Here is a 14635-nt window from a genome sequence, read left to right on the forward strand (position 1 = left end):
CATAAGAAAGTTTCCCAAGGCCGTAGCAACTAAAACATGCAACTCATTCTTGTTTTACTCCCCCAGTGGCTATAACTAATTCATTCAAGCTATTGAACGTAAGAACTCACCTTTAAAGATGGCACACAACAAGATGAAAAGCGAAAAAAGACTGCACCTTGCCATTTTGCTTGTAGGTTGTCTGTTACTTGTCACACAATAAACACAAAGTAATGCTATGCTTCCAAACTGGAAATCAAAGTTCGCGAAATATGAGCCTGCGATATTATAAGGCGAACAGGGCTTCTGGCAGTACCTTATTTTGACAAAAGGCCTTGAGGACGAAGCAAGGAAATTATCTCCAAAAAAAGAGAATAGAACAAAATAGTTTTGACCCATTAAAATTAAATATAGGTGAAACAATTTGAAAGGGTATTTATTAGTCACGCTTTCTGCTCAATTTAAAGTGGACAAAAATTGTCTTTTTTTTCATTTTCTATTATCTCTTTACATTAAACAAGCATTTTGGTGAAATACACGTCTAAAACATAAGCACTGTATACATAAAAGGAACACACAGAATGCAAAGGCAGGAGGACACAAGTACTTGGCGTGAATGTGTTGCCCTTTGACCGTCTTACATGCGTGTTTTGTCTCGGCAAGGTTGTCAAAGAAGTTGACAATAATATTAGCTTGCGTTACATAATGGATAGACCGCTGACAAGCTGTTATATTTTGCGGGCTTAATTCTACAGACGGACGTTTATCCTTCCCTTACAGTCTATTAAACATATTATTATTGTTGTTAGTGACCACTTTTACCCTAAATTGTTGTTAAGTAAACTAAAGCGTGACCTTAACTCGAGTGACTTTCAACAGATGCCACTTTAATGATGCAAAGCTGTTTGCTAGTTGGCATGGAAATTGTAGTCGATGTAAATTTCCGTTATTTTGTGGCTTTCTAAGAAAATGTTAAAATCTAAGATGGCGATCCTTGATGGCGGCTCTAATGACCGCAATGACGTCATATGACGTCACAGCCAATCAATTTAAATTACGTCATATTGTAGAGTAAGCTGCTGGCTTTCTTATCAGTGCAAAATAATTTAATATAACGAAAACTCCGGGGAGGGGATCCATCCCCCCACCCCCCTTTGAACGATGGTGGGGTATGAATTTGGTTGTACGTCCGAGGGTTAAACTGTACCAACTATTTTACGGCACACCATCCATATTCCTGTTTTTGCATTTATTATCCTTTCAACGTTTTCTACGTTCCTGAGACTACCATTTTCATTTTAAGCTATCCTACAGCTGAGGATAATTTTGGACGACTTTAAGTGCCAAGCTCGTTATGGTGCTTCGTTGTTTTAAACATAAAACACAATTACAGACTAAATACTGTAACAATTATCAAACTATATCTTAAAATTACATCATTATTGTTATACTTGTCACTTTTTAACCAACGATCTCGCCATTAAGACTTTCTGTCACAGGAAATCCACGGGCTTTGCTGTCAGCTACTTTTTCATTGACTCTTGGGTAGCATTTTATGTTCAAGGATAGGTCTTTCTGTTGCTGTTGCTCATTGACAGTTTCAGTTATCAAAGTAAATTATTGGAAAAAAATTGAACCTCAAAAATTAAAGGCAATTCAAGAGTTAAGTTTCCAATGCAGGCTTGAACGACCTTGTTTGGTATATTCGTCGAAGAAACGACCTCCGCGATGGCACAAAATCCTCCGGCAATTTAGCGCTTAAAAATCCAATGCAGGTAGATTGAATGTTTGTTAGTAATTTCGTCATAAAATGTATTGTGAATATGAAAAGTAAACATTTATATATGCATTTTAGTCCTTTCTGCTGATGAAATTCCATCAGTAAGTTATTTTATCCTCCTTAGTGACACTTTGACCCCCTGATCCCGAAAAGAATGCCAATTCTCCCATGCACTATTTTCTTTTACAATTAAAATTAACAGCTAGATAACTACATAAATCTTCTCTAGTTACTCCCTACGGGGACAAGACTGTTAAAGTTCTCCTTATGTGTTAAGTAAAACAACAGGTTTCATAGGAAACGCAATGTTTCCTTTGTCATTGCCTCAGGCGTACAACAGGCAGTTCAGTTAGATAGAGCCAGTAGCGGTCTCGTCTCGTCAGCTTGGTTGTTGCAAGGAGAGCGGAAACAAATCCAGCAAAAGTGACACAACACACGGCAAACTACAACACCTAGCCGGCACAACTGTGATAAAACAGCAGTGATCACAAGAATCCCAAAAAGCCCAGGCATGAGACAGAGAATGACGACTTCTACTCCTTGAAAGACATTCAACCAAGAACTAAAATGATCGTTAAATGGAACAGCCAATGACAGAAATGAAGCAAAAAACACGTTCAACAACCCCACTATAACAATAAACAGCAAAGAAGTGGTCTCTACTTTGTTGGCAATACTATCACGAAACGGCTGAGTCGAGACGTGATGAAGAAGAAACAAAACACCAAAAAAACTCATGATGAGAAGACGAGGCAATGGGTCGCTGACAAAAGCTCTCAGCACAATGAGAATTAGCCGACGGCCGATCATAACGCTTTCCCAGCTCAACGACAGTTTTCTACCATCTTCAGGCCGTTTAAAGGAATCGTAAAGCACCCTCTCTACATAGTTTTTTGAGAACTGGCGTGGAGATGGGTTATCAACGACTGGATTACTTCTTTTACTAATTAAAGAGGCAAATGACCAGTAGATTATTGATGGTAACGGGAAAAAACAGCCCAAGAGAAACTTTCCCACAGAAAGAGTTCCACTGTACAACTTGTAAGAACCCAAAAGCAATACAAACACAAAGGGTATTACAAACGTGCAGACAAATACAATCAACATGTATTGCCACCACTGAAAACAAATAACGTTACCATCATAAAACAAGCGCCTCTCTAAGCCAATGGGAACACAGCGTAGCAGGTTAAAGCTAGCAGAGGCTAGAGTTGTGTATCCTAGCAACAGGGTTTGCAAGATACCACCAACATAGGGACCAACAGATGGGACTCCTTGACCTCGAAACTTTTGAACTACCCAATGCACAACACAAAAGGCGCATATCATGAGCAATGTACCAAAAACGTATGAAGCAGAAAAGAACTGCTTAGTCACCACAGTGAGGCCAGGGAATAAACAAATAAATCCACTTGGAGACAACGTTTGTTGAAAATTAAACAATCCTATTAGTGGGTCAATAAGATTAGTTTTAATGACAAGTTGTGAGGAGTTGGAGACGAGGAAAAGATTTGCTGCCTGATAAAAGTGGAAGAGAATCTTCAGATAGCCTTTGTCATAGCCATTCTCTTGGTCCTCTTGTTCGTTTTCTTTGAACCACAGAATTTGACGCTTGATCCATGGCACAAAAGGAGGCTTAAATGTGAAGTACAGTGCCATAAGCGATACATAAATCACAGTCAGCGGCCAAAACCAGAAATCATGACACTGATGTGATGGTCTGCAGTGTGTAGAGTAAAGTGTCTCCGTGTGATTGTCATTACAGCGTCCACACAAGATACCAGATCGGTTGCCTTGGCAGCCATTGTATTGTGGAAAATTCGCTTTTGCAGGTGAATTACAATAACCAATGGGACACATGGCAAACTGTACCGTTGGGGGATTAAGCTGCTCTTGAAAACCCCAAAAGTTAAATTTTGCTACTATATTTTGGGAACATTTTGCTCCAAATGGACACGGCAGACATTGAAATCCTGTCACTAACTGAGAACCAATCGCCCGGTCACGCTGTAGACTGTAAGAATTTACGCCACATACTGAGCAGCTATAGGCAAGTGTGGTAACCTTTAATTTGCAATTTGTATTGTTAAACCGAGTGATGAGAAGATTTGAAAAGTCAACTATGTCCATTTTACTTCCCACAGGACAGTAAAACTTTGTCAAATTTCCAACATCTATAAGTCTTCCGTTGGTTACGAACAACAGGGGACCTGTACTTCCATAGGGCCTGGCATCCATTGTTGTATTGTATACTTTAAGTGCTCCTGAACTTTCCGCATGAATAGAGGAAGTCTTTGAGAAATTAACTGCTAGCAGTTGTAACTCCTTCTTAGTTTGCAGGAAAAGACTGTCTTGAACTATAACGCTTGCTGATCCAGCCGACGTGTAGATATGACCACCTTGAGCTGTTGCGAAATTGTCAACAAAGTTACAATTCCGAAATATTGCTTTGCCATTTCCTAAAGACACAGCACCACCCAGATCTGCAACATTTCTTTGAAACGTTGTGTCCTCAAAGATCACATGACTTTTGTAATGCCATGAAGGATAATTTTGAGCAGCATCGTTTTGACTATCTGGAAGACATCCTGGATCTTTCTGAGTATCTTGTACCAGTGACAGGAATATGGCGCCTCCTAACTTTTTAAACGAAGCATTATCCAAAAATCGAGATCTTTTAACTACAAATGTGATGTTTTCTTCGTCGTGGCGCGTTAGGTATATAACACCCCCTAGTTTTCCTGTTAAAAAATATTTGAATGTTGTGTTTATTATTGAAATGGATCTGGAAGACAAGGCTGTTCCCGGTAAAAATAACGCTCCCCCGAATCCACTTCCAAATCCTGGCATCTCTCCAGAAGGCAAAATACCTTCGAAATAAGAGTCCTCAACTTCGATTGTTTTCACTTTCCTTGCGTACAAAACTCCGCCTTTGCCTTGAGCTGTGTTTCTTAGAAATCTAGCCTGGTGTACTTTTAATGCAAAAATTTGAACAGGGATTGCAAGAGCTCCTCCATGTCTCGCGCCATTTGATTCCATGATCACGTTTTGAAGGATAACAATACTTTGCGGGTTTATTAGTCCAACAAATATTGCACCCCCCATTTTTGATGCATAGTTTGTTGAAAATGTGGAAGTTTCTATTATGATCTGGCAGGGGTTGCTTCTCCAGCGATCATTGGGTATTTTTGGAAGTGAAAAAGCTAAAGCTCCACCAGAACCAGCCGCATAATTGGAAGTAAAATGGCTGTTGTTGATATTAATGTGGGATGATTTGCCTGAATTACCTGATAAAAAGCCAAACGTATCAATAAACACCGCTCCACCATTTCTAGGCATCGCTGTGTTGCCTGTAAAAGTGTTATCTTGAGAACAAAAACGGACTATTTCGCATTTAGCGTTGATCGCCCCACCTTGAGAAGCATTCGTGTTTACAAACGATGAATTAAAAATGTTTAACGTGCAAAGATTAATTCCACTTAGAGAAAAGACTCCGCCATTTCCATCTACTCTGTGGTCACGAAAACGCGAGTTTTGGATCTGCAAAGAAATGGTTGCGGCATCAATAAGCATTAGCCGTGCATGTTTACTTGTGAACTTGCTTGCGTCGATGACGACATTTACAAGAGTGCTGCAAAAGATGCATTCACTGTGAATGTCGCCCACCACAAAATCTCGCCCTGATAATGGATTGTTGTCAATGAATGCCACGCCCTGAAGGTGGATGTTCTGTATACCACTTTTTAGCTTTAAGAAAAGAAGACCTCTTGAACTGAACTTGTTGCGGGAAAATGTTACATTGTCCATGGTTATGTTGCAGCTTACGGTCCGGTTATTGTGAGGAGACTCGATAATGGACATGCCCCATCCGTTATCTGACATAGTGTTGCGATCGAAAGTAGTATTCTTAAGTTTGACAATTATTTGCATAGTCGCTGCCAAATCAATTGTACTGTTGACAACAACAGATATACACTGACTGTTTCCAACAAAGCTCGAGTTTGTTATTTGAATGGTCGAAACATTGTTATTTCTCAAAACAAATTGCAAACTTTGATGGCTACCTTGGAATGAACAACCATCAATCTTGGCAGAAAAATCTTGAAAACAAACGAAGGTTTCTTTTAGTAACAGTCGTGATAAGGTGACATCCATGTCTGATGCAATATGAGAACCATTAAAAGTTAAACTTGTCCCTTCTGAGCATCGTATCTGAGGAGGCATGGGACCAAATCCTATTAAAGATAGACTCTTGTTGATGTTAATTCCCGGATGCTGTGAATGTCCTGATTGACAGGTGTAGGGATCTTTTTCAGTGTTATTGCCATCCAAGTAAACGAGATCCCCGCGTGACGCCAACGTGACTGCTCGCCAAATGGTTTTGCATGGCTTTTCTTGATCACATGACCAACTGTCGGTACCTGACGCACGGGAAATGTACAAGTTCTTTCCAATAGATGCACGTCCTGGAACAAAATTGCGAAGATGTTAGTGATAACAAAACTAAACAAAATGGAGAAGATGTTAGCGGGAACATTCGACTTGGATAGAGGACCCGCAAGAAAACCATTTACGGCTGATGTGACTTCCTCTCTAAATATTTATTTTTTATCTTTTATTTATTTATTTATTTATTTATTTATTCATTTGTTTATTATTTTTGATTGGTGTTTAAAAAGTAAATGTTTGCTTTTTTCGATAACTGCGAAAATGTAGCCACTTTGTGCACCTTGTTGATCTTGCAAAGCGTTCTTCTTGGACGGTAAACTAATAAAAAAATGTTAGTAATGAAAAATAACTTTATGGCAGCTTTAAATGATTTAAACACAAAGACGAGATTTGTTGCCATTTTGGAAACGAAGTTATAGATCAAGTGTTGAGGGGTTGACCGCGCCTACTACACGCGAAGAAACCGAGAGTCTTTCTTTGTCTTCCACGGACTTTTATTCGTTTGCAATCACTAGCTTCAACTTTCTGCGTCAAATTCTGCTGCAACTGACTAATAAAGCCAAATAAACCTTGTTGTAGCTAAATACCTAAATTGTATCTAGACCTGTTTGTGTTGTTGGAAGGTATGGACTTGAGATCTCTATGTTGCAATTAAACACAAATCGGAATACTCCAACGGGATTATGACAAATAAATGATAATGAACCAATAAACATGATGAAAAAGAAATTTTAAAAAAGAAAATTAGCCATAATAACTGAAACATTCGTGGACGTGTCAGCCAAGGTTAGCAAGATTACCGAAACATGACAACCTTTAGAGCTATATAATGCTAAAATCTAAAGCACCTTGACAAAAAAATTGTCTAAATTTTTACAAAACACCAATGTTTTCTTACTTCTTAAGGAGTAATGAAACTAAGAGCCAAGCCAAAATACTTGTGGGCTGACCTTGACTGCTGGACAGCGAGATAGACGTAAATTAAAACGCTGATTGAGAAATGAACCAACTTAGCTTCTCAATGCAAGGGCTGAAGCGTTCCACTTGAAATTTGAGGACGCCTTGCATAAATCCAAAGTGGTTTAATCCTTTTTGCAAATCACCATTGAGTAAAGCAATTACTGTCGGTGAGTTTACGACTTTCCTTTTTTTTCCAGGCCATGTCGTCAAAAAAAAAATCGCGTTAATATCCGATATCTCAATGAAAAATTATAGTTGAATTAGTTTATTCAATTAATTTTTCGAAATTCGGAGCAGGAAGAATCGAAGCCGTTTTCAAAATCAAAAGTTTTTCGGATTTTTTTAAGCGGAACGCTTTAGCCGTTTTGAGCGTCAGATATAAACATTTTTCATCATACTTTCGATAAGTTAGTCAATATTAAAAAAAAAATGTTTTGTGTAAATAATTAAGAATGAAAAACACGTTTGCGAGTATTGAACGATGATATGTGAATGTTTAATTTTGGCTTTAAAAATACTCGCTGATGTTTGCCCTTGGACTTCTTTATCTCAGCCTGAAACCGAAATAAACTTCCTTAACTTGCCTTTCATTTTCCAGGTTTCGTACCGTAAGGCCAGTTATGTTTGGGTAGAGGCTTTAATTTATCGTGGAATGTACGAGTTTAATCACAAGTACAATTCAATACAAGTAGAGCGGCTGGGGCTCGTTGAGCGAAAAGAAAAAGAGCTATATACATTAAATACTAGGTTTGATTTTCGTTCATGCAAATTATATTCGCCCAAAAATGAATAGAGCAAGAAATAGCTTAAAACTTAGTAACCAACTCGAAGGTTCTCCAGAATTCCGAGTACACACCTTACTCATTAATGCATAGCAAATACATTTCGAGGCCACCGTGTTAAAATTAGAGCGCGAAACAATTAGTTTCCTTAGATTGCAGTTGTGATAGTCTTTACGCCAACGTTATCTAGCCAAACATTCCGCTGACAAAATTTGAAGGATGTTTATTGCGTAAATTGTCTCGCGAAAGTTAACTTCGTCTCATATGGACAAATGTATGGGAAACTAACAAAACGAGTAATGTTCGCGCTTTTAGCGCAGCTATTCTACGTTTGTTATTTTCTTAAGTATATTTAGACTTGAAATGTTTACTATTTCAGATATCTGATTTTGAAAACTTTCTTGTGCTGTGTTTGAACGTAATAGTTTAATTAAACAATATACATGGCTTCTGGATAGTAATTTTCTCCCGGCCGTTATCATGGACTAAATAACGGTATTCAAATGCAAGATATGGTTTAAGAGTGTGCCCGTGAGAGAACAGGGCAGAACCAGGTAACAAGTGATACAGCTCATATCACCGATTTCGCCCAAACTTAGCATAAATGTTGGGTATGGTGAGCTATTTACTGTGGCAAAACATCAACTCAAAATATTTTATTCCCTTCAAGTTATGGCACCTTTTGAAAAAATGGCCATTTTTCACTAATTTATGCATATTTAATTAGCTGACTTTGATTGACCAGTTCCACAAGAAAAAAAGACTTCTGAAAATAAAATTCACTGCGTTATATTCTGTGGTTATTAGGCTTTAAGTGCAATAATTCACTTCAACCGTCTGATTTGATTTCTTCTCCTCAAACGGTCTTTTGGAAGGTACACATTTCGTACAGTTGGAAATAGCCTTTAACTAGTGCCCAATATCTCCCATGAGCAACAACTTATATACATTATTCTTACATGGGTAATGAAATCCATCATTAAACTTCACAAAAATGCCACAAAATGTCTGGGGACTTCAATATTTTATTAGTAATGAGGAACTAAACACACGTGACTTAACGATTTCTTGCTATTTCATCAAAATTCACCGAAACACAAAAGCCATTTATTTGCCTCAATTTGGCATAAAATCGGTACGAAATAGCTAATCAAGCATAAATCTATAGATAACAATCAAAATATTGGCGAAGAAAAGGCAGTTGGGACATTTTTCGGAGCGTTTTCAGAGCCATATAATTCGGCAATGTTGTGATAGCAAATGTAAAAATAGCAGCGAAAGATTTTCTTCACAAGCTCGCTCAATTCAACATTAGGCACATCAAAGTTAAGAAACAAGAAAGTAATACTACATACATGCCACTTATCGACACACAGATGCTTCCTTTTGAAGAATTTGTTCTTCCTCGCTGCACTTCGATTCTTCGATCGATCTCAATTGACATGTACTGTTGCTTTGAGGCGCGATGAACTTAGCCAATACATCGTGGTTCATTCTTCGTGAAAGGTGTAAACAGGTTGTCAATAAAGTCATTCAAAGAGCTGTTCAAAGTTCACGGAAGGACACTTGTCTCAGCCAGTTTGCATGAAATAAATTTAACTAGAAAATAAACAGCCGCCATGTTGAATTTCTACCTTTGAGCCTGCCGTTTCAGTCAGCGGTACGGCCGTTCACTGGGTATCACGCGTCCATCACGCGTGACCACACGCGCGATCATTTGCTTTTCCTCCGCGAGTGTTCGTTGGATGCGTTTGTGATGAAAATGAGAATATTTTCAAATTGTCGTAGGGAAAACAATTTCCTCCGCTACAGCTTGACGTGTTTATCGCAATGTGATGCTGAACGAACTCTAGGGTGCTTACCATTTGTTGGAGAGAACCGGTTGGAATGACCACTGAAAAATGGAAAGGCTTCTTTCCAAAATTAGCAAACTAACCGAAATAGATGTCGCTTACCATTTGTAGCTCAGTTTCCTGTTATTTCTTTCCGTTGTTGGGAGACTTGAAGGATGGGAGACTAGAACTGGGAAACCTTACAAATGGTAATTAAATTTCTGACGTTCCGTCAATTTCCGAAGAGATTTTCCAGAAAAAAAACTGTTCCATTTGACTTTCACCGAAACAGGGTTCTTGATTTTTCTGTTCAACGGTCGGCATGCACGAAAACCAAATCAAAATAATGGTTTATGTTCCAAAATGACGCTAAATGGCGGTATTAAACTGCTCCGACGTCTCGGCAATACTGCCTTTTTTTGGAGTGGCACCCTGAAGAAGGCAGTATTGCCGAAACGTCGGAGCAGTTTTATACCGCCATTTAGCGTCATTTTGGAGCATAAACAATTATGTTTAGCATAAAAGACGCTACACATAACTCAACAATGCACGAGGAGAAAGTTTTTATTTCTTTTATGAAATGTTAAAGAAATTGCGCGCGCTAAAACTCGTGACGTAAGCAGCGTGCATTATATACTACTTATTAACCGAGAGTGAGGTCATTACAGGGGAATCTCAGACCGAGGCCTTGATGTATTGACCGAGCGATAGCGAGGGTACGTTTTTAGCGCCACTCTAAACTGAAATATCTAAAAAACACCGAGGTGAAACTCGCTCTCGCTCTCTGTGGCTCTCTCGTCGCTCATACTAAAGAAGTATCGGTATGCTAATATTTTTCTTTCAGTTGTTGAAAAGATAGTTACATTTTGTCGGAATTTTTTGTCGTTCTCGCAATTGCGCTAGTAGCTTTTACTCACAACTCAAAAAACCATATAAAAACCGCCGAGCCAAGAAAATTTTTAATAATGCCCGGTCATTACAAGAAAATAATGCCCGCTCAGCAGCCAATCAAAGCGCGTACTATTGTAGCCATATAATAAAACTCGATAAAGCACGCGCGTGACGTATGCAGCGTGCTTTATTGAGCTATAATGAATTCAAACTGACCAATCACAGCGCGCGCAATTACTCGGACATTTTATAATTAGTTTTAATGCGGGGTTTAAGCACTCTACAAAAGTCTGCATTCGCGTCTTTGTAACTCACATAGCCACTTGAATTGAGTCGGTGATGAAGAAAATTATCATTTGAAGCCGCAATTCGTCACTTGCAATGTGGGCATTCAAGAGGAAAAATTTGTCCCCATAAAAGCCCTTTTCTAAAACAAAACTGCCGTAATGACGTTTATCGGTAAATGGACAGATGGAGAACTTTGTGGGATCCCGAAAAAGAGAGTGGGTACAAATTCAGTCTCCTAGCTACCAAAGTGTAATATAATATAGACGATTTGAACAGAAGGAATAGATGTACACAGGCCAGGCTAACAACCTGACCGCCATTTCTTCGAATGTCCATATTCACCCCCTCCCCCACCTCCTAAAAAAGACAGAAACAACCAAAAAAACAATAAACATACTAGTTTTAACCTGATATAAGATGGAAAAACTTGCTCTGATTATTTAATGGTTTCCGACATTTCAGAGCTCAATTTCAGAGCATCAAAACCGATTGCATCGCATACATTACACTGCATCCAGTGTATTTCTCTTCAACTATTTAGCAAAAAAATTCAATGGAGAAGTTGAAAAAATTCTCACTTTTACAAGAAACGTACACTACTTATAAGGCTAAGATCAAGCCCCGGTTGTTCAGAGGGTAGATAACGCCATGCGCTACTTATTCCGACGAAAACAAACATTTGCGGAGGAAAAGCAAATGAACACGAGTGTGTATAGCTGTGTATAGCTGTGTTGGGCTATGTATAGGCGTGTATAGCTGTGTAGGGCTAGGCTATGTATCCCTTCTATGAATATCCCTATATAGGATTTAGTAAAACAACTATATGATGACTACACTACGTACTTGCCCCAGTGAACGCCCGTACCGCTGACTGAAACGGCAGGCTCAAAGGTAGAAATACAACATGGCGGCTGTTTATTTTCCAGTTAAATTTATTTCATGCAAACTGGCTGAGACAAGTGTCCTTCCGTGAACTTTGAACAGCTCTTTGAATGACTTTATTGACAACCTGTTTACACCTTTCACGAAGAATGAACCACGATGTATTGGCTAAGTTCATCGCGCCTCAAAGCAACAGTACATGTCAATTGAGATCGATCGAAGGATCGAAGTGCAGCGAGGAAGAACAAATTCTTCAAAACAAAGCATCTGTGTGTCGATAAGTGGCATGTATGTAGTATTACTTTCTTGTTTCTTAACTTTGATGTGCCTAAATGTTGAATTGAGCGAGCTTTTGAAGAAAATCTTTCGCTGCTATTTTTACATTTACTATCACAACATTGCCGAATTATATGGATCTGAAAATGCTCCGAAAAATGCCCTAACTGCCAATCTTCGCCAATATTTTGATTGTTATCTATAGATTTATGCTTGATTAGCTATTTCGTACCGATTTTATGCCAAATTGAGGCAAATAAATGGCTTCTGTGTTTCGGTGAATTTTGATGAAATAGCAAGAAATCGTTAAGTCACGTGTGTTTAGTTCCTCAATACTAATAGAATATTAAAGTCCCCAGACATTTTGTGGCATTTTTGTGAAGTTTAATGATGGATTTCATTACCCATGTAAGAATAATGTATATAAGTTGTTGCTCATGGGAGATATTGGGCACTAGTTAAAGGCTATTTCCAACAGTACGAAATGTGTACCTTCCAAAAGACCGTTTGAGGAGAAGAAATCAAATCAGACGGTTGAAGTGAATTATTGTACTTAAAGCCTAATAACCACAGAATATAACGCAGTGAATTTTATTTTCAGAAGTCTTTTTTTCTTGTGGAACTGGTCAATCAAAGTCAGCTAATTAAATATGCATAAATTAGTGAAAAATGGCCATTTTTTCAAAAGGTGCCATAACTTGAAGGGAATAAAATATTTTGAGTTGATGTTTTGCCACAGTAAATAGCTCACCATACCCAACATTAATGCTAAGTTTGGGCAAAATCGGTGATATGAGCTGTATCACCTGTTGCCTGGTCCTCTTATGGACACATTCTTAATAAGCCTGCGAACAAAAGTGTTAAACTGCGAAATTTTTACAGACTTCTGGTTTTTAGCGAATTTTATGCCCAAGAAAATGTACTTCCCATGTTAACAGCTGTGTGCATAATCCGCATGCTTCATGAAGAAAATGGAGGGCAGATAAGTCGTCAAGATACAAGCGATCATATTGTGGTTATGGATATAATGAATATAACCATTTGTTTTGCAGACAGGCGACTGTAAACATGTACAATAAATTGCAATGTTTTAGGCCCCAAAACGTTAATCTTTGTTGTGTCGTTTGCGCTCCTTTTCTTTTGTAACCGTCAACGTGTAAGTAAACAATTTTTTCACGAGATTTAATCCAGTTAGCCTCTAGCAAAACCTTACCTCCAAAGACGAGACACAGCAACAAGAGAAGTGCGATAGTTCTGCATCTTGTTGTTTCCATTTTTGAAGTTGATTGTAAGCTGTGCGAATTAAGCTTTGTTTTAAACTAAGCGGAAGTCGAAACGGAAACGTAATTTGAAAGTGAGGCCGTTACGTCGGAAGATTCATCATACAAGGCTTGGTGTATATAGGTGCAGGTATTTTATTTAAAGTCGTTGACGTTGGAAGTGGCTGCGAGGGGCTAATTCATAAAAAAAGCACGACTATTTACAATAAAACTACTTGCATTACTAAATGTCTTTTACATTAAAATCATTAAAAACATAATTAAAAAAGAGATGCTAAGATAAATATAAAATGAAAATATGAATCCAACACTCCAACATTAAAAATTTAAGTTTGCACTAGAAGCATCTGGCGTGATGCCATTGTTTCTGGCGAGTGCTGACACGTTAATAAAATTAGTATTATTATTAAAATTATTATTATTGTGCTTTTTGAGTATATTCTGCTGTTAACAGACTTCAGTTTCAATGAATGGTTGCTCTAGGCTGGAATTATTTGTTTCTTTTACCATGTCATCAAATAATTAAGTGATATATTTTATCAGGCTCGTGTCTGTGAAGTTATGGCATTCAAATTCAAGATATTTTTATGGGTAAGATAACCTGTCTGTCATGCTTTAAAGAACGAGTTAGAAACTGAAGTGCATATTGAAGTTATTTCTGCTCAAATGTGAATTGGCCGAAACAATACTCATCACATAGGGCCTCCTTGGCCAGTCTTATTGAATCACCTTAATTAATTAAATTAATTGACCATATTTTACGAGGGTAGCACGTAACAGTCTACGACTGACAAACCTGTGGCCCTCGGATTCCCAATCGAATTCGAATTTAGCAGTGTTGGTTTTTGTGGAGGAAGGAGAATCGGAAAACCCGGAGAAAAACCCTTGGAGCAAGGACGAAAACAAACAGCAAACTCGACCCACACATGAACCTCACCCTGCTCCCGTAATTGCTTCTCTTTACAAATATTTTTTCCTGTTCGAGTGAGGGTAAACCACTTTTGGTTTGAGTTATCAGGAGGTTCCAGAAATAGAGATTACACTTAATCTAACGCCTAGGGTATAAGTTTAGTATACAGTTCATCATCCTCGCAACCAGAGTCTCTTCGAACGCTCAAATCCAAAATGGCGAACGCCTGAAAAAGGAGTAGGTTGGTGAAATAATGCAATTTGGAAACATCATACATTACGCTTCTACAGGGAGAAAGTGTTTGTGCAAATTTCAGGTCATTTGAA

The 14635-nt window shown here is 38.3% G+C and overlaps 1 protein-coding gene across 1 annotated transcript; it reads right to left on the reverse strand.

The window, feature by feature from the left end:
• Positions 1–1221: 1221 nt before the first annotated feature.
• LOC144655883 (uncharacterized) lies at positions 1222–13429 on the reverse strand. Its single transcript, XM_078516056.1, has 2 exons — positions 13333–13429; positions 1222–6225 (listed from the first exon to the last, which is right to left on the reverse strand). The coding sequence occupies exons 1-2, from the start codon at positions 13391–13393 to the stop codon at positions 2105–2107; spliced, it is 4182 nt and encodes a 1393-aa protein (XP_078372182.1). The 5' UTR covers positions 13394–13429; the 3' UTR covers positions 1222–2104.
• Positions 13430–14635: the final 1206 nt, after the last annotated feature.

Source organism: Oculina patagonica, chromosome 6 (genome assembly GCF_052425735.1).
Source record: "Oculina patagonica isolate OP01 chromosome 6, crgOcupat, whole genome shotgun sequence".
NCBI classification, from domain to species: Eukaryota; Metazoa; Cnidaria; class Anthozoa; order Scleractinia; family Oculinidae; genus Oculina; species Oculina patagonica.